General features: G+C 39.5%; 1 protein-coding gene across 2 annotated transcripts in view; it reads left to right on the top strand.

The window, feature by feature from the left end:
• The window catches only part of SRGAP1 (SLIT-ROBO Rho GTPase activating protein 1), a 295,272-nt gene that overhangs the window by 189,795 nt on the left and 83,794 nt on the right, over positions 1–21,683 (top strand). For both annotated transcript variants that reach the window (XM_065934719.1, XM_065934718.1), the window contains exons 5-6: positions 12,297–12,479; positions 12,954–13,082. In XM_065934719.1, coding sequence (XP_065790791.1) covers positions 12,297–12,479; positions 12,954–13,082 — 312 coding nt within the window. The remainder of the gene's footprint in view (positions 1–12,296; positions 12,480–12,953; positions 13,083–21,683) is intronic.

Raw genomic sequence — 21,683 nt, 5'->3', positions numbered from 1 at the left:
TTTGGCGTGTGTTAATTCATTTTATCTCCACAACAATCTTAGAGGCATGATTCTCATTCCCAGCAACCAGTGAAAGAACTATGGAACATGATAAAAGGCAAAATAAGGATCTGAACCCAGGCAGTCTGATTCCTGAGTCTAACCATTAGAGCTGTTGAGAAATGGAATGGTTTATCTTTTAAGACCGTCCTCTCCTCCTTTGGAGGGCGGCTGCCCAGCCTGAGTGTGGACTGGGTTTGTGATCTCTAAGTTCTAGAGTTTACGGGATACAACATTCAGTATTGTCCCAAGTCTCAGAATGCGTTCCCTGTCTCTCTAAGTCAGTAGAATGGAAAGTACTAAAAGCACAGTCGCCTCTGCTCCAAAAGTGTTCGAGGATCATCTCTATTAAATCCAGGTGATACACACTGGGTGGCTGGGAGCGGCCTTTCAACAAGTGTATAGGTCCCAGAAGCATATTGATGACAAACAGCCTTGTCATCCATGAGCTGGACCAGGGAGATATTTCCACATACGGCATTGGGTGCTGGGCTCGATATAGGTCCCCACAGCTTTGTGTAAGCGCAGAGCCAGTCCAAGGGCTTCCTGGAGAAGATGACACGTAATTTTAGTGACAAAAGGAAGGGTGGGAAGGGCCTTCCAGAAAAGCAATTTGCGAGGCTTCCCTGGTGGTCCAGTGGTTAGGACTCCATGCTTCCATTGAAAGGGGCTCAGGTTTGATCCCTAGTCAGGGAACTAAGATCCCCACATGCCATGCAGTGTAGTCAAAAAACGAAGAACATCCCCAACAAAAAACAAACAAAAAAAAATTTACATGTAAGGAAAAGCACAGATACATGAAACCACATTGCCTATGCAGTGAACTCCATCCACCTAAATATTACCCGAGTATTAGCAAATCATTGATGTCAGAATAAAGGGAGTATTAATCTGGACTTTCTTCAAATCTTCTGTCCTTACCACTCTCTTTACCCTACTACAAATGAAGTGCTTGAAAGATGAGACAGGAAAATATACTGCAAAATTAGAGGTTCCTGGATAAAATCACATTTATTTTATGTTAACAATGTCTGATCATTGTGAAGTGGGCAGATCTTATGCCAAATTGTTCATTGCTCTCATGAAGAATTACCCTTTTGAACCTAGTATAAATCAATAGAGAATAAAATATGATTGGATTTCTAATAATAGAATGTGAAGAAATCAAATAGAACAGCGCCTGTTTGTGGTACATCGTATGGGACTCAAAAAATTTTTGCTGAATGTGAGTGTTCTTCAAGGGTTCATTTGAGATATACAAAACTAATAACCCCTGCTTATGACTCAAAGACTTGAATTAGAAGCTGCCTCTAGTGACTACCGGAAATAGAAATAGCCCAGATTAAGATTAATAAATATAGGTTGCTCTTCTTACAAATGGAAACATTTTCTTGCTAAGAAGGCAGAAAACAATTTATCCTCTTTAGGATAAGTGAGACTTTTTCATAAATATTTTTATTAAAGTAACAAAATCTGGTGAAACTAATTGTAATTTATATTGCCATGTAAAAAAAATATTGTTAAATTTAGCACTTTGAAAAAGAAGACTAACACCCTACTTTAACTAAATTATAACAGTCAAAGATAAAAGCACATAGCGAATCTGTGTTTCAACCCTGTACCTACCAGATAGTTTCTGGGTTTTTCTCCTTAATGAGCACTTGATGATTGATCACTAATCAGTTTGAGAGCTAATTAAAGTTACTAGAGTGATGGATACCCCAGTTTAAGATTCATCAATATAATAGTACATTAGACTATACAGGCATTGTTCATTTCTAGATATTTTCTGTGCAGCAAAGCAGATGAGTTATGACCTCAGAGCCCATGGAGAATTCTAGAAGGAATCTTACATCCTTGGCATATCATGGTGCAGTATTTTGCTGCCTCAGTCAACAGAAGCAAGAGATAATTAGTATAATTCGTTGTTATACTAGTTTTTCCTTTTGATTAAAATTTATTTGCCATCTACCTATGGCAGCCTCTTTAGCAACTGAGAAGTATATTCTAGATATATATATTTCCCCAAATAATAAATTCTAATGGTTTTGTTTAATTGTTGTAAGATAAATAAATGAAATCATGAACTCATAGAATTTTAGAGCTAAAAAAGACCTGAGAGATCCAACGACATCATTTATAGATGAGAACGCTGTGGGCCAGCAGGGTTAGAAAGAGCCTTGCTGCAAGGTCACAGTCAGGACGCTTCAGACCAAGGGTACACACCCTTGGATATTTAGCATATCAAAACTCCTTCCACTAACACTGGCTCTTGAAAGGTTCTTGTAAAAGATGAAAAGTTAGTTAAGTCTCTTAGTCGTGTCCAACTCTTTGGGACCCCGTGGACTGTAGCCCACCAGGCTCCTCCGTCCATGGGATTCTCCAGGCAAGAATATTGGAGTGGGTTGCCATTTCCTTCTCCAGGGGATCTTCCCGACCCAGGGATCAAACCCAGGTCTCCCACATTGCAAGCAGACACTTTAACCTCTGAGCCACCAGGGAAGCCCAGAAGAGAGAAAGGGAACAGTAAATCTTCAACAGAAAGTAAAACGTGAATAACAGTCTGGATGCTTTTTTTTTAATAGATTATTAGATGCCATCCTGTGTTACTTCCTCTGAGCATTGTCAGATAGTCTTCTTTTCAGGGAATATATTCAAATTCTCACAGAAAGAAGTCTTCTAGTTCAACAATCAGTTTTCTTTCTGTGATAAGCCTTTAGTTTGTACTTCTCTCATTTCCCACTTTTCAAAGTATTTGAGGTTAATAATTTAACCTGATTGGCCTCTTAATTTTGATCTGTCCTCAGGCCTCATATTGTCATCTCTGCTAGCTGAAGGTCATACTGAGGGTCAGAAAGACTGAGGTTGCAAAAGTATTTTGCAGCTAAAGCTAGGACCAAAATCTGGGTCTATTTTATAGACTCTTTCTGTTAAAATGCCACTCCTGAAACAAAATCTTGTACACCACGCTGAATAGAGCAGAATTATTTCTGTGACCTTCTATACCTTACTTCGTCCCCTTGCATACGTGTTCTCTATTTTTCCATTTGTTTTGTTTATTCTTGTATCTCTGTTGCCCTGGCATTTGGTTGGTTGGCAGTCCCTACCCAGTAGGGTCCAGAGTCCCAGACAATGCCTTCTGTCCAAAGCATTTGTTTGGATTATAAATATAATTTGATGATAAATTTAGACTGTTACACTGATTTCATTTCAGTGGAGCCACAACATACTTCTCGTTTTCTTTGATAAACTACCTATAAAGACAGGACCGCATTCTATTTAAGTGTTCATCTTGAGCTATCGGCTCATTTCTAAAGAGCTTTGCTTAAATTCTTACTGTATACATAAATGGAATTATCACTTGTTTCCTTCTCTTTACTAGTTGGAAGTGAAAATCTTTTCAGTCATGGAGGAATCATTACCTATTATTACAATGAAATATTTTATGGTAATTCTTTTTCAAATATCAATGGCTGACACTTACCATGCATTTATTATATGTCAACACTTTTTTCTGCGCTCTTTATGTCTTGGCATATCTAATTTTTCCAGCTACCCTATGCTTGCCTATTGTGATAATGTTATGCCTATTAACACAGTAAAGAAATAGTGGCACTGAAAGGTCAAGTTACTTGCTCAAAATCACAGAGTAAGTACAGAGGCAGGAATTGCGCCCAAGAGGCCTGTTCTGTGAATGTAAGCCCTTAACCACCAGTATACTAGCTCTCAAAGTGAGATCTCCTGTAAATGTTACTTTTCAAATATAATTATGTTTTGTAAATTATGCTTTCATTGACTTATAGAGAGCTGTACCAGCCTGGGGAGAGAAAGCGGAAAAGTTCACCATCATAACAGTCCTACTGACAACTCATTACCTTCAGGATCAGCAGCCTTTCCGTTCCTGATGCCACAAATGAGAATAAAAAATATTACTAGGTGTCACTCGCGGGACTTAAGTGGGAGATAGGGCATTGGGATGGGAACTGAGATCCATTCTAAGCATTGACTGACATTCATGTTGAGGATGGGCTTCTCCTGTCTTTCCATTCCTTATATAAATATACGCCCCTGCCACCCCACCTTTTTCTCCAGTTGAGCTCCCGGACTTAAATATAAGCTGATTAAAGAGAAGCTTAGAATCCCTTCTCCGCTTGACTCCCCCTCAGCCTACCCGGAAGCCCACAGCCTCCTCCTCCCTGCCTCCTACCTGTCTTGGGTCAGAGCATGCCTGTCTTTGTGTCTTTACTGGTTAGGCTTTATGTCTTTCCTCTCTTGCACAATGCCTTGCTTATGGATACTCAGTAGCTGTTCAGTGATCAGTATACACTGCTCTCTGAAACCTGAGCAATTTTCCAGTAAATTACCCTTAATTTTACAGTAACTATCAGCATACCAAAAAAAAAGGGGGGGGTGCTCATGATGAAATTAAAAGACTCTTGCTCCTTGGAAGAAAAACAATGGCAAACTTAGGGAGCGTATTAAAAAGCAAAGACATTGCTTTGCCTACAAAGGTCAAAATCAAAGCTATAATCAAAGCTTTGGTTTTTCTAGTAGTCATGTATGGATGTGAAAGCTGGACAATAAAGAAGGCTGAGTGCCGAAGAATTGGTGCCTTCAAACTGTGGTGCTGGAGAAGACTCTTGAGAGTCCCTTGGGAAGGCAAGGAGATCAAACCAATCAATCATAAAGGAAATCAACCCTGAATATTCACTGGACTGATGCTGAAGCTCCAATACTTTGGCAACCTGATGCAAAGAGGCAACTTATTGGAAAAGACCCTGATGCTGGAAGAGATTGAGGGCAGGAGGAGAAGGGGATGACAGCGGATGAGATGATTGGATAGTATCACCAACCCAATGGGCTTGAGTTTGAGCAAACTCCGGGAGATGGTAAGGGAAAGAGAGGCCTGGCGTGCTGCAGTCCATGGGGTGGCAAGGAGTCCGACACAACTAAGAAACTGAACAATGGCAACAACATGATGAGGGGACATTGCAAAGAGGCTAGAAGCCTTTCCGAGTGTGATTTCAGGTGGCATGTTTTATGAACATGCACGTATCTATGCCATCAACTCCTGGGTACTCATCACTGGCCTATGAGTTTTTAAGAGGTTTTGGCTAGGCCAAGTTGCAATGTGAAACAACAGGAGACGCCTCCATGGGGTCTGCTTTTGTTGTTCTTAGTTCTCTAACTGCTTTGTCTGTGAGGGTCTGTGACCTGCACCTCTCTGCTTACAGCCAGGATCTGAAACCAATTAGTCTGATCTCAGAGGCCGCGTGCTTACTTCTACACCATACCTTAGAAACTGTCAAGAAAGAACTGCCCACCCTGTTATGTGCTTCCATGCGTTGTATCACTTAATCTCCATTTTGCCTCGGAGAAACTGGAGCTCAAGAAAGTTAAGCAACTTGCCCAGCTGTTAACCAGTAGCACAAGAACTCAGATCCAGGTCTGCCTGGCTCTGTGTTTATCTCCAGGATTGGCTACAGGGCAGGAAAGCATAAGGTTGCAGGTGTAAAGATCCCAGCATGCAGTGTTAGGATGCTCTCTTAAAGGTAGTTCCTGCCCACCACCCCTGTCTAAACTAAGCTCCAGAGACACAACTTGGCTCAGCAGAGCCTACAGCCTAGACAGAGGAACTGGGGTTCTGTGGGCCCCTGGAGGGGCCAGGCTTGCAGCTCAGCCTAGGGTAGACCGGAAGCCCTGCCTTCCCCATGAACCTGAGCTCTCCCTGAAAATGAATTTCCAATGGATTTCCAAAGTGATGGTCCTACCCTGATGGTTTTGTTAATCTGGCCCTGGCAGAAATTCAGTTACAGTTAGAGCCCAGTCATATATTGATTATATTGATAGAAAAGGGATCTTTACCTTCGGTTGTTGATATTTAAGAAACCTAAAGAATGTCATTTTTATGAAGAGTTTTCTGCGATTGATAGATTTAGTAGAACAATAGGCAGAGTATGGAATTTGGCTTCCCAGGTAGCACTAATGGTGAAGAACCTGCCTGCCAATGCAAGAGATGTAAGAGACGCGAGTTTAAGCCCTGGGTCAGGAAGATCCCCCGGAGCAGGAAATGGCAACCCACTCCAATATTCTTGCCTGAACAATCCCATTAACAGAGGAGCCTGGCGAGCTACAGTCCATGAGGTGGCAAAGAGTCGGACATGGGAGTGACTGAGCATGCACACACATGTATGGAATTAGGAAATACTGTCACTAACATACTTTTTTTCACCAGCACCCCCCACCCCAACCATGACATCTTTTTTTTTTTTTTTTTTTTTGAGATGCTGTAAATTCTAATGCTAAGTATACTTCACAAATGATTTAGAACTATTTGCTATCTCATCAGTCCAGTCCTGGGTGGCATTGTTTTGGATACCAGGGATGGAGGGGAACAATGCCAGTCACATAGTTTTTGTTGAATGAATAGACCTATATACCTATATTCGCTCAGTCGTGTCCAACTCTTTGCGACCCTGTGGACTCCTCCACTAGGCTCCTCCATCCACGGGATTCTCCAGGCAAGAATACTGGAGTGGGTTGCCATTTCCTCCTGCAGGGAATCTTCCTGACGAAGGGATTGAACTCAGGTCTCCCGCATTGCAGGCGGATGCTTTAACCTCTGAGCCACCAGGGAAGCCCAAAGCTGAATACAAAGGATTCCTGTCCTTCATTTGTTTCTCACCAGATCCGTATTTTATTCCTCCTGTATGTAAGGTAGTATTAAGAACCTGGAGGTGCCTAGGATACCTGGGGCTTCCTAGGTGGTGCTAGTGGTAAGGGACCCACCTGCCAACGCAGGAGACTAAGAGACGCAGATTGTATCCCTGGGTCTGGAGAATCCCCTGGAAGAGAGTGGCAGCCCACTGCAGTATTCTTGCCTGGAGAACCCCATGGATGGAGGGGCCTGGCGGGCTACGGTATATGAGGCCAAAAAGAGTCAGACACGACTAAAGTGACTTAGCACACAAGATCCTTTTAGTGGGTTCACTGCATTTACAGGACCATCCATGATACTACCGAATGGTACACAAACATCTGTAACACATTGACCAATTCTCACGTGGTGTCAGGAAGTAGGTCTCTGAGGTCAGAAGAACAAGACCACTTTGACTGAGAAACCAGGGAACACTCAGCAGTAGGTTGACTTTTGACCTTGACTTGGAGGATGAGTCAAAATGGTACCCGGAAGGGATGCTGGGGAAAGGCATTCCAGGCAGTCAGGCTGGGTTGTCGGGCGGAAAGGCCACAGAGGCAGGGAAGTATTCTGAGGCAGAAGTTAAGTGATCGACTCAGATCACTTGTGTTCCTTAATCACTTGTTAGATCACTTGTTAGTGTTCCAGATCACTTGTTAGAGCCAGAGTGTAAGAGCATTTGAACTCCGTGGTGCAGGGAGTCAAGTCAAGTTTAAGCAAAGGTCCGAGAGTGAGAACAGAAAAAAGCCCTGTAGCTGCCACTCTGAATTCTCTTTCCTCCTTTCCACCCCCTCTTCTTCATGCTAAATGAAGTCACTTCACACCCTAAGCAATCCTGTCTGTCTTCACTGGAGTAGTGCTAAGGTACTGCTTTGACCCTACTGTTTACATTTCTGTAGATTCACCAACACCTGCAGAATCAATTCTATACTGCTTAAGTAGTTGGGATATCAAGGCTCTTCTCATCTGGTTCATGCTAACTTCTCTAGTCTTATTCTTCAACTCGGTTATCTATCCACTACCCTGGACACCCAAGTCTTCATTACAAATGTGGAATGAATAAATACTTATCTTTCATCCCTTCTTTTCCTCCATTTCTGAATATGACCAGGAGTAACTATATCCCCCAGATAAAGAGACTTTCTGTTTATACAGTGCTTGCAACTTTCCAAAGATTGTGGCACAGCAGTCCAGAACACTGAATCTGGAGCCAGACTGCTAAGGTACCATCCATTGCTCTGCCGGTTACGGGCTGTGTGACATTGAGGAAAGTACTTAACCTCTCTGTGCCTCACTTTTCTCATTTGTAATATGGGGTGAATAAAGGTATGTACCTAATAAGCATTTTTAGAGGGATTGTTGTTTAGTCACTAAGTCATGTCTGACTCTTTGCCACCCCATGGACTGCAGCAGACCAGGCTTCCCTGTCCTTCACTACATCCCGGAGTTTGCTCAGACTCATGTCCATTGAGTCAGTGATGTCATCAGAAAGATTAAATAAGCTATTATTTGGAAAATGCTTAGAACAATGTCTGGCATGTCGTAGGCATTACATAATGCTTGTTTAGCTAAATATATATTACATATATGTACACATATATATTAGTGGCATAGATTATATACATAAATATATACATACATATGTAGTAAATACTCAGTATGATTTCAATTGTACCCACATACAGAGGCCACATATAATTGGGTAAGGTAAGCAGAAGTGTTAAATAACTGTCCACACCCCACACCTGGTAGATCCATTCCAGGAACCATGTCTTCTACCTTCTGAGTCAGAAGTCAAAAAGTAGAATTTATACCCGTAATCCATTCATCTCCAACACATGGATAGTTTTTAGATACATCGTGATTTCTTTACACTGAATATTGATATTTACTACAGATATTTTAATTATTTTGACTTAAAGTACAAGAGCAATGTCAGATCCATTGTATGGGTCTGTCAGTAAGGGGGAAAAAAATGTTTCTGTCCAAAATTTTTCTGCAGGATTTCACAGTCTCGCAAAGAAACGTATGATGTGGTCACTTTCTACTTGACTATATTCTTCTTGCAGGGAAGATAAATTGAGTATTTTCAATGGAGAATTATGCATGAGGTTTTGGTAGAAAAGTATTCAAATGGGGAAATATGCTATTGGAGACGTTTCAATGGATTTATGCCTGTCGTGTTACTTGGTATGCAACGGCTTGTGTTGCGTTAAGCTGATGGAGAAGCTGCTATTTTCTTTGCAGCATATATTCAAACACTTTCTTTTACTTCTCTGAAAAAGAGAGAACTGTCTTTTAAATACAAAACACATTTAACTTCTGTCAACAGCTTACATTTTAAATAATGAAGTTTTTACTGGCATTCATTATCTGCAATTAGAGTTCTCTAGAAGCTTTTAGTGTTTTTCTCCCCAACTTTTAAAATTCATTCATTGTAACTGTTGACATTTTTGAGAACAGTGGAAACCCTAAGTCAAATTGGGAAGATGGAACAAAGAGATTACCTTTCTGGAAATTACCATTGAACTGGGTGGAGAATCCTCAGCTATTTTACTGAACCACGTTAATGTATTTACACCCTCTTCTCGCTAGTAGTGTTGTCAGACTCAAACATTTTCCTTTTAACGCAGGCTAGTTAAGCAAATGCCATGCTAGCTGCCTGCTTGGGATCCTTAGTTCATAAACCTTGGAAGTGAAAATGAAAGTTGCTCAGTCGTGTCCGACCCTTTGCAAACCCCGTGGACTATACAGTCCGTGGAATTCTCCAGGCCAGAATACTGGGGTGGGTTGCCTTTCCCTTCTCCAGGGGATCTTCCCAACCCAGGGATCGAACCCAGGTCTCCTGCACTGCAGGCAGATTCTTCACCAGCTGAGCCACAAGGGAAGCCCGGGAATACTGGAGTGGGTAGTCTATCCCTTCTCCAGCAGATCTTCGCGACCCAGGAATCAAACCGAGGTCTCCTGAATTGCAGGCAGATTCTTTACTAACTGAGCTATCAGGGAAGCCCTAAAGTTTAGTTAGTGCCAATTACCTGCTTACAGTAGGCCTCTGCAAGAGTCTGGAGTTGAGGTCTCTTCCTCAGAAAGTATTTAAAATCAAGATTTCTCAGTTACCCTGGTCTGTCTGAGATGCCTTTTCATCCATCTTTGATGGGAGTTTATGTGTTCTCATTTCTTCCTTTCTGTCTAGTAGCAAGAAGACAGATGAGCAGCTGCGTGTGTGTGTGTGTGTGTGTGTGTGTGTGTGTGTGTGAGTGATTGGTGTTTTTCAGCCTCTCATTTAAAGATGTAACTGGAACCAAGACCCAAATGGCATGTGGGTTTGCTTCAGGCGGGGAATATAAACAGAGCCAAGCCTAGAAATGCAAGGTTTGTAATAGATTCATTGACCTTGCTGTTTGCCCAGCTGCGGGGTGCCTCCCTTTTCATTCCCCAGCTGCTTCCTAATGCTATCTTATTTTTCTTTCAAACTGGAGTAGCCAACCAAACTCCCCCTCTTCGGATAGATTTGATAATTAACTAAAAACAGACAACTTTGTAGTTACACCCAGCTCAGGGAAAAGTTGCCCCGACTTTGTGGTTTAACCCTCTCTTTGTTCTTGTTCAGCAGTGCCTTTGACGTAATTTGCTAGCTTATGACTTTATAAGATTTTATCAGATTTTATGAGAACAAGTCAAGGCTCCTCATTAACCCCAAATTTTGCTCTTCAAATAGTCATCTGGAGGATGTGCATTAAGCTGAACCCTAAATGCTGATTTTCTACCTTTTACGTATAACCTATAAAAAAAAGCAATTGGGTTCCACCTAAATAAATATATTTATTCTAGTGATGCTTGGAGCCCTCAGACTATTTTAAAGCTCATATTTGAAACGAGAAAAATCAAGTTCCTTACTTTAAAACATTACATCAATCTCTTGAACACAATTATACCTTAGTTATAAAGTTAGCTTTGGATAACTTACAGTTATTTAAAGATGAAATAAAGTCTGTTTTATGTGGATGAGAATTTGACATCATTTTTGAGAATGTACTCACACTGATTACTTGGTTGCTGAATTTTCAGATATTCCTTGAGACATTAGTTGCATTGGAATCACCATAACTTTAAACTTTTTTAAATTAAATTTAAATTAGGGTTAATTATATATTTATAATATACATGGGAAGGATACATTACAAAATTTCATCTCCTGTATATTCCTATATCTATTAAAATGCAAATTACATGTACCATTTCTAAGAGAAGAAATAAGATCCACTATATATGAAGGGTTTTAAACACAATTTTATTTATAAAAAGCAATAAGTGAAATATTCTAAAATGTTCAATAATAGAGAATTGGCATAAGGAAATATTATACAACTCTTTGAGAGGAATGTTTTGTGGTATAGAGAAATGTTGCTATTTTTAAGAGGAAAAGGATGTAGGAGACTAAAAATTACACAGTATGATCCAGATTTTTTTGAAGGAGAAGTGATATATGTCATTTTAAAATGAAGAAGAGTATGTGTCTGTGTGTGTATGTATGTTTTGATAGAAAAAAGACTGAATAGCTGTGTACCAAAATCATATGCTTTTTTATTTTTTACTTTTTATTTTACTTACTTTACTTTTTTCAACATGTTTTCTACATTGAACATAAAATATTACTTTGTGCTTAGGAAAAGTTTTCTTCCCTAAAACCATATATGAACCTTACATTTACGTTTTATATTTTGACGAGTAGATTTTAAGCAATATAGTCCTTTTAGCAAGGGCTATACTTATTCTGTGAAGAAAGCTGAGCACCGAAGAACTGAGGCTTTTGCACTGTGGTGTTGGAGAAGACTCTTGAGAGTCCCTTGGACTGCAAGGAGATCCAACCAGTCCATCCTAAAGGAAATCAGTCCTGGGTGTTCATTGGAAGGACTGATGCTGAAGCTGAGACTCCAATACTTTGGCCACCTGATGCAAAGAGTTGACTCATTGGAAAAGACCCTGATGCTGGGAGGGATCGAGGGCAGGAGGAGAAGGGGACAACAGAGGATGAGATGGTTGGATGGCATCACCGACTCGATGGACATGAGTTTGAGTAGACTCCGGGAGTTGGTGATGGACAGGGAGGCCTGGCGTGCTGCGGTTCATGGGGTCGCAGAGTCAGACATGACTGAGAGGCTGAACTGAACTGATACTTATTTGGAGTTTTTTGTAATTCCGAAGTTGAGCTAAAATTTATCCGTGTGTGATGGTTTATTTTGCAAATTAATAATTCAGAGGAGATTTTAGAGAAACACTTTCAAGCTTCAGGGAACTTTTTAAGTACACTGAAAGTACACACAAGACTCTGTCAATCATCACAGTCTGTTCCTAAATGCCTCTTCCTGGCAGGTGAATTTGCATATTTCTGTTTGCTTTATGTAAAAGGAATAGTATATCTGTTATCTATTTTACTAACAATCTGGCTCTCCCTCTGTCAGTTGGAAGGTGATATCTTTAACATACACGTCATATAATGGTTTCCATTCCCTAAGTTACAGACTAACATCTTTTAACAATTTGGGTCACATTTTCATAGGTGATGAAAACATACCATATGTATCACGCCGAGAGCATCAGTGCAGAGAGCAAGCTGAAAGAGGCTGAGAAACAAGAAGAGAAGCAAATTGGCAGGGCTGGTGATCCAGTCTTCCATATTAGACTGGAAGAGAGACATCAGCGGCGAAGCTCGGTGAAAAAAATTGAAAAAATGAAGGAAAAAGTAAGTAAAACTAGACTGTAGAGCCCTTCTGCCCTCCCTGGAGGTGACAAACCTAGAAACAGTGATGTAACAGCTGATAGACACACGTTGTAAATTACTGTGAAATGACATGCATTTCCTCCCATGGGGATGAAAAATGTTTAAGAAGCATAAAAATCATGTAATAACAGCTGGACATTGTTTAGTGGTAAATGCCAAGTATCTAATACACAATGTAGAGAATTTTGAATATTAACAAAACAGATTTCATTGCAAATGGGCCTGACGCCCAAATACATTGTTGCTATTCCCCGTCGCTGGGCAATTTTCATTTATTTAAATCAGATTCAAATTGTACTTTTCTCAAAGGACTTGGAAGGTCATTTATATATGTAGAATAAATCGTTTAGATGAACAGAAATTCATGTATGTTTCCCTGTCTCATTTCAAAATGACTATTATCTATCCCAATTTCTGGATCTTCTTCATTTCTAGAGACAAGCAAAATATTCGGAAAACAAGCTTAAGTCGATTAAGGCACGGAATGAATATCTCCTAACCCTTGAAGCAACCAATGCCTCAGTTTTCAAGTATTATATTCATGATCTTTCAGATTTAATTGATGTAAGTACTTGAAGTTTTTATATTTTTCACATCAAGATGGAGTTAGCAATAACCCTATTTCCTTGATTCTAAAATACCATCATTTATTAAAACAATGTTATTTTTTAATTTTTATTTTATTTTATTTTATTTTATTTTGGGGGGGGAGTGAATGCTGCGAATTACACTGCATAGGATTTGTTGTTGTTCAGTCGCTAAGTCGTGTCCAACCCTTTGCGACCCCATCTATTGCAGCACACTGGGTCTCCCTGTCCTTTACCATCTCCCCGAGTTTGTTCGAACTCATGTCCATTGAGTCAGTGATGATGCCATCCAGCCATCTCATCTTCTTTCATCTCCTTCTCCAGCTGCCTTCAGTCTTTCCCAGCATCAGGGTCTTTTGCAGTGAGTTGGCTCTTCATATCAGGTTTCCACAGTATTGGAGCTTTAGCATCATGCCTTCCAATGAATGTTCAGGGTTGATTTCCTTTGGGATTGACTGGTTTGATCTCCTTGTATGCACTAAGATACTACAAATTTTAAGATGAAAAAAACAAAATTTTAAGATGCATGTGAAACACTGCACCCTAAAACCACTGAAAAATAAGCTAGGAAGTTCTGTAAAGCTGTCAGTATCCAGAAAACTAGCTGGCAAGGCACTCCAGGCATTTTCAAATGATGCAGTAGCACAGCCCTAACTTCATCCATTGATTTAAAATATATTTATTGAGCCCCTACTACTATGAGATGCTAAGGCTCTGAAAAGCTTTAAATATACAGTTCTTTTTTTTTTTAGTTTATTTGGCTGCACTGGGTCTTTTAGTTGCAGCCTGCAGAATTCTCAGTTGCAGCATGTGGAATCTAGTTCCCAGACCTGGGATCAAACCCAGGCCCCCTGCATTGGGAGCTCAGAGTCTTAGCCTCTGGATCACCAGGAAAGTCCCTAAATGTACACTTCTCACCCCTTGGAATTTAAAGTGGAAAAGCCAGGTGTGAAGCAAATGACCTTGCAAATGATTGCTTTATGACAATTGTGATAGATACTGTGAAGCAAAATAGAATACACAGAAACCACTTTTATTATCTAACAGGATATGATATAAAAACACTAACTGGGCTCATTTGGAAATCTGCAAGTAGGAGTGGCTACACACTCCAGGATTCTTGCCTGGAGAATTCCATGGACAGAGGAACCTAGAGGGCTACAATGGGCCACAAAGAGGCAAACACAGCTGAGTGACCAGCACTTTCACTTTTCAAGTACTTAACTATTATTATGTTTGTATAATGTTTACTACCCACTCTGGCCCTCAGCATCATTCATCCTTTCAATCAAAAATTGTCCAATGAGTAGCCCTATCATTGTGCTAACACTGTAGAAGACGCAAAGATGAAATAGACAAAAATCCTGTGTCCAAAAACACCAGTATCTGAAAATAAAAGATAAAGAGTGATGTAAGTACAGAGTTATCTGCTGGAATTTTACTCATATTCTGCTTTGCAGTGATTGAATTCAGTGATGATAAAATAAATTATTTTCTGTAGCTCATGGTGTGTCATAGTTTAGACATATAGTAGTAGGTTAAGGCAACTATTTTTGTAGTGAGTTAAGTCTACATATTTAGCTATTAGTTATTAAACGTTTACTTACTTGACTGCATCAGGTCTTAGTTGCACTTAATTATTTTAAATACAGAAGCTTTAAAAAAATTGTTTTTTTCCTTCTAGCACTCTGATGAAATAGGATTTTTTTCTGCTAGATTGCTGCTAGTTTTCCTGAATAAAAATTAAAAAAAAAAATTCTGAGCCCTATTTTCAAACTTAGATCTGTAAGGATTCTGCAAAATAGATGGAATATAGAAGAACTAATTCTGTGTAACAACTCTGCTTGCTTGTTTTGTTTAGGGCTTATTTTAGTGATTGGAGTATTTGGCTAAACCCAAGCCAATTTAATGAGGATAAGTTAATCTTGAAAGGAAGTGTGAAAGTATCAGTCCCTCAGCCGTGTGTGACTCTTTGCGACCCCATGGACTGTAACCCACCAGGCTCCTCCGTCCATGGGATTCTCCAGGCAAGAATACTGGAGTGGGGTGCCATTCCCTTCTCCAGCGGTCTTCCCCACCCAGAGATAAAACCCAGGTCTCCTGCATTGCAGGCAGATTCTGTACCATCTCAGCCACCAGGGAAGTCCCTGATCTTGAAAAGTACTTCTTCAATACCTACAAGGTGCCAAGCACTGTTCTTGATAATGGGGATCCAGCCATAAACAGAGTCCTCACCTCCGTGGTGTTCTGTACTAGCTGGGGAGACAAGCCATAAACAATGTATATTATCTGTATGTGATATATGTGTAATATGGACATATTTAATAATATGTATATAAATTAATGCTTATTGTAGTACATTGTAGTAGTAACAGTGCCATGAAGAAAAATAAACTAGAGCCATGGGGGTGTTTTTTTTTTGACAATGTGGTCAGAAAAGCCTGATGTTTGAGCAGAAAAGTGAGCTGCAAGCTTTATTGCCAACAGGGAAGAAATCACTCGTGCAGAAGGACTGGCAAGTCTACAGGTATAGAGTTGGAGGTGTGTCTGGCAAGTTCAAGGTGCTTGAGGAATAACTAAAGAGGCCAGGATGGCTGGAGTGGAGCGAGTGAGGAAAAGGTGCTGGGAGTGAAGGGAGGCAGAAGCCCAGTCATTTAGGGGTCTTGGGGCCAGGAAAAGAGGCTAGACTTTGTTCTTAGTTTGAGGTGAAGCCATTGAAGGGTTTTAAACAAGGGTTTTAAGCCATTGAAGGATTTTAAGCAAGGAAGTGACATCACCTACTTTACATTTGAAAGACTCACTCTGCCTTCTGGGTGGAAAATAGGCTAAGGTGGGTGAGGAGGACAAGTGTGGAAAATGCAAGCTATATCTAGAGTCTTTGCTTTTCCAGGCTAGAGATGGTGCTGGCTTGGACTGGCATGATGGTGATAAACCTGTGAGAAGTGTTTGGATTAAAAATGTATTGAAAACAGAACTAAGAGAAAGTTAGAGTGGTGGGGGTTTTGTTTGTTTGTTTGTTTTTTAAAAAGGATAAAAATGACTCCTAGCTCAGGTCTTGAATAACTAGGTTAATGATAATACCCTTTGCCGACATGGGGACCCTGGAGAGGAGCAGTAGTTCTGCTACATCTATTGATAGTAAGGTTGAGATACCAATGGGGCATCCATATGGATATGTTCGGTAGCGTCGATACTGTTAGGATATATAGGACAAGAAGAACATGTCAGGTTTATATGAGTCACCATCATGTTTGTAGATATTTATTGGCCTCTTACTATGTGACAGGCACCTAGGTTTCTAAGCATAATCTCATCTAATCATTATAACTTTGTGAGATAAATACTATTTTCTCCGTTTTATAGATTTAGAGAACTGACTGAGGCTTAGCTACACTGTGCAACTTCCACAGCTGTTGTTGGATTTCAAACCCAGACTTTAACCTCTAGGTTGAAATAATTCTGTTTTAAATAAATAATAGTTAAATATGCCAACTATTTTCAAATAGCTGAATTTTTTTTAAAGATTAGCCTTAAACTTAAAATGTGAACAGTTAAAAGAAAATAAATAAAATGTGAACAGTTCTCAAATGATACAACTTAAATATGACTTTTAAAAGAAATGATGTGAAATTGGTATTAATATATTGTCATTCAAAAGAAACTGAGTACTCTTAGTGAAAATTCTAATTCCTATTCGTTGACTCACATTTAAGGCAATCAGAGTGTGACTCTGTACTTTCTGAAATGGCTGCTTGTTTTCCAGGAATCCAATTTGCATATATAGTGGTAATCCTAAAAATCATTAAGCTTGACCTTTCATGGTGAAAAAGAAACTGATTATAATGCAAAGGCAACTAGAATCTTTTATGCTTTATGAGCCTATTTAGCAAAACGCCTTTTATACTGAGCTATCTAATAATTATTAGAAGGGTCGTTATAACCTCTAGTGAGAAAAAGTTAAGACAATATTTTTAATGTGCTTTAAAACATTTTGTATGTGAAAGGACACAGAAGATACTAAATATCTTGATTAGATCAAAGCATTATACATAGTCAAAGAATTCAAGTTGAGACCTTTTTTACACAAATTTCCAGTCTCCCAAGGTTTCTGCTCAAATCTGTATCTGTCTCATAAATTTTCTATGATAGATGATGATTAATTGATATTTAAAAAGTCATATAAATTTTCCATAGAATTTATATTTTAAAGCTAGTCTTTGTATTATGATAGAAGCAGTACATTATTATAGAAATCTAGAAAATACTAGAAGCAAAAATAAAATGATCACATAGTTACTGCCTAAAATGGTCACTATTAAAATGTAGACTTTTTCTGTGTCCACGCATACATTTTTAGATCGTACAGAGAGTACAAAATCACATTTTACATACAGCTTTATAATTCACTTTGTCTAGTCATTGATCTCCATCCTTCCATTTCAGAAATTTTCCATTTCATCTAATAACCAGACTATATTCTCATCTGTGACCCCCCAAAATGTTTCTCAGCTGGTATGTTAAGACCAGATCCAATTTAGGATCACACATTGCATCTGTGTGATGTGTCCCTTCAGTCTGTTTTTATCCAGCCAAGTCCCTTGTTGAAGAGACAGTTGTTGAGGAGACAGTCATTTCAGAGAAAGTCCCAGCCTCTCAATTTTGTGATAAGTTGTTGTGATGTTATTTAGCCCATTTTTCTATCCCCTCTATTTCCTACAAAGCAAACACACGTCCATAGACTTTATGGATTCAAGTTAAGCACTTTGCAACGGAATACATCATGGGTGGTACTGCTGCATTTTAAGGAGATGTGTAACAACGTAAGTTTAACGCACCAATAGTAATATTGAAACTGATCAGTAGCTTACAGTGGTATATCTCTGATTCCTCCATCATAGAGTTTAGTTTTTTCTCCTTGCAACAGACTCTGGATATTCTTAAACCTCTTGAATTTGGATTTTATTAAATTGCTGATGTGCTCAGTCATGGCCGACTCTTTGTGACCCCATGGTCTGTAGCCTGTCAGGTTCCTCTGTCCATGGAATTTTCCAGGCAAGAATACTGGAGTGGGTCGCCATTTCCTTCTCCAGGGGAATCTACTAATTTGTTACTCAGCAAGATCTGAGCAATAATTTACTCTTGGTCAATGAAATGCTTTCTTAAGAGTACGAATTGTTGTTCAGTTACTCAGTCATATCTGACTCTTTGCCACCCCATGGGCAGGGAAGCACACCAGGCTTCCCTGTCCTTCACCGTCTCCCAGAGTTTGCTCAAATTCATGTCCACTGAGTCAGTGATGCCGTACAATGGTCTCATCCTCTGTCGTCCCCTTCTCCTGCCCTCGATCTTTCCCAGCATCAGGGTCCTTTCCAATGAGTGAGTACATCAGGCAGCCAAAGTATTGGAGCTTCAGCTTCAGCCTCAGTCCTTCCAGTGAAAATTCGGGTTGATTTCCTTTAAGATTGACTGGTTTGATCTCCTTGCTGTCCAAGGGACTCTCAAGTGTTTCCTCTAGTGCCACAGTTTGAAACCATCAATTCTTCGGTGCTCAGCTTTCTTTATAGTCCAACTCTCACATCTATACAAGATTCCTGGAAAAACCATAGCTTTGACTAGATGAACTTCTGTCAGCAAAGTGATGTCTCTGCTTTTTAATATGCTCTGTAGGTTTGTCATAGCTTTTCTTCTGAGGAGCAAGCTCCAAAAATCACTGTGAGCAGTGACTACAGCCATGAAATTAAGATGCTCATGTCTTCATTTCACTACAGTCGCTCAGTTGTAGCTAACTCTTTGTGACCCCATGGACTGCAGCACGCCAGGCCTCCCTGTCCATCACCAACTCCCAGAGCTTGCTCAAACTCATGTCCATCGAGTCGGTGATGCCATCCAACCATCTCACCCTCTGTCGTCCCCTTCTTCTCCCACCTTCAATTTTTCCCAGCATCAGGGTCTTTTCCAATGAGTCAGTTCTTTGCATTAGGTGGCCAAAATATTGGAGTTTCAGCTTCAGCATCAGTCCTTCCAATGAATACTCAGGACTGATTTCCTTTAGGATGGACTGGTTGGATCTCCTTGCAGTCCAAGGGATTCTCAAGGGTCTTCTCCAACACGACAATTCAAAAGCATCAATTCTTCGGTGCCCAGCTTTCTTTATAGTTCAGCTCTTACATCCATACAAGACGACTGGAAACACCGTAGCCATGACTAGATGGACCTTTGTTGGCAAAGTAATGTCTCTGCTTTTTAATATGCTGTCTAAGTTGATCATAGCTTTTCTTCCAAGGAGCAAACGTCTTTTAATTTCATGGCTTCAGCTACCATCTGCAGTGATTTGGAGCCAAAAAAAATAAAGTCTCTCACTGTTTCCATTGTTTCCCCATCTATGTGCCATGATCTTAGCTTGCTCCTTGGAAGAGTATAAGTTAATAATGACAATTTAAGAAAATATGTTCAGATACTTTAGACTATTAACTTATATATCTTTGTCACCTTATTTAATGGAATCCTCTTTTGTTAATTACTACAGGTCTAAAAACTTTAATAATTCAGCACTTTGATAGTAAATTTCAAGTCTTTCCTATAGACATGGAGGTGATCTAATGTTTTTATGTTAATTTAATAATTCGAATTTTATCTGTTTTAGTTAAACTTCACCTTTACCTGTCAATGTTAAGTTTGGCTACTCCAGATACTGTGTTATCTTTAGGGAGATGGGAAGGGTTTGCATTGAGAGAGGAGGGAGGCAGAGGAATTGTGAAATATCTCTAATGCTTTATTTATTTGAAAGAATGCAGTTGCCCTTTGTTTCTGTGGGAAATTGGTTCCAGGACCCCCACATGGATATAAAAATCCAAAGGTTCTCAAATCCCTTACAGTTAGTCAGCCCTTCATATCCATGGATGTGACACCTACAGATATGGAGAGCTTACTGTATATGTTTGACACTTATCTGTAAATTTGGCATGTTTTATATTTAGAAACAGAAAAAGCAGAGAGTTAGAAAACATCATAAAAACCAGCCTGAAATATTTTAATCTAAAGCACACCAGTGTACTTGAACTTGCCAGTTTTTAAATTATGATTTATCTTTTTGTACAGAGTTTTAAATAGTCTTCCTTTGTACACCAACCCCCATTGTGTATTATCTGTGATTTCTACTTTTGAGTTTTTTACCATGCAAGAAAAAATATTGTGAATATTTACAATGTTTTCACAATCTTGCATAGTTGGCAATTGATAACTAATTTGATAACAATTTTGTTTACTCTTATCTTTCAACAACTCTTTTCTCAACTATGTTATCCGTTCAATATTTAATTATAATAAATATAAATGGTACAAATACTGTACCGTCAACTCTTGAAAGCCTAGACTAATTGAGCAAAAATATTCCCTGGTGGCTCAGATGGTAAAGAATCTACCTGCAATGCGGAAAACCTGGGTTCGATTGCTGGGTTGGGAAGATTCCCCTGGAGGAGGGCATGGCAACCCATTCCAGTATTCTTGCCTGGACAGTCCCCATGGACAGAGGGGCCTGGGGTCTACAATCTGTGGGGTCACAAAGAGTCAGACACGACTGAGTGACTAGGCATAGCACATTAGAGAGAACCTGTTAGCTGTTCTCTGCGTGTTCACAGTGCTTTGGCATTTGACACTGTGCTTTAGAGCAGGAGCTCACAAACTCTCTGTAAGGGGTCAGACAGCAAATATTTTAGACTTTGTGAGCGTTACGGTCTTTGTCCCTACTCAAGTCCAGTGCGGAAGTAGTCACAGACAGTAAGTAAGCACATGGCCGTGGTTGTGTTGCAATCAACCTTCATCTGTTATGTCAGGTCATGGGCTGGATTTTGCCTCTAGGCCAGTTGGCTGACCTCTGCTTTATAGAATGAACTGAGGGTTAGTTAATCCAGAGGGTCACTTAAGCAGAAGACTGTTAAAATTCCTCTGTGTAGAAAGTTCTAAGTAAATTTTAGTTTGTCGAGTTAACAGTATCTTATTTTGGCATCAGTTGGGAAGTGAACAAAGTTAATTTTATAGTCAGGTTTTTATTATGTCATTCTAAAAAATTAATATGAATTGCAAGTATTGGGCAAAGGAAATTTAATTGATTTGGGAGTTTAATGGCATATTATAGAGTAAAATAGATTGTAGTTTTGAAAATAATAGATTTTGTATCTGTTGTTATTAAATATCTCCAATATTAAGTGCAGAAGAGACCATAGCTAATTATTCTTTAAAAATTAGGTTGTATTACAACCAGAAGAAAAACCATACAAGCAGCAAATATTTTTGATTGATTGCTAAAATGTTTAAGTGATTGTGATTTGCTAAGAGAAAAGAGTTAGGGAGAGTACAAGTCTTAATGCTAGGAATCTCTGATCTGGAATTATATTCACCACTCTGTATATCTCAAATTCTTAAAACAACTGGTTTTAAGATTGCAGAACTGATAATGTAGCCTCTCTCAGTCCAGTTCTACACCTACCCACCTTCAAAAGGCAGTCAGGGCAACAAAATCCTCAACAGTAAGATTCTATTAATACTTTGTCCCTGAACACCTGCCCTGTAATAATAAAAT

The sequence above is a fragment of the Muntiacus reevesi genome, chromosome 4, assembly GCF_963930625.1.
Source record: "Muntiacus reevesi chromosome 4, mMunRee1.1, whole genome shotgun sequence".
Taxonomy (NCBI): domain Eukaryota; kingdom Metazoa; phylum Chordata; class Mammalia; order Artiodactyla; family Cervidae; genus Muntiacus; species Muntiacus reevesi.
Note: the sequence above shows the minus strand (reverse complement) of the source record. Positions and strands in the feature narration are given on the sequence as shown.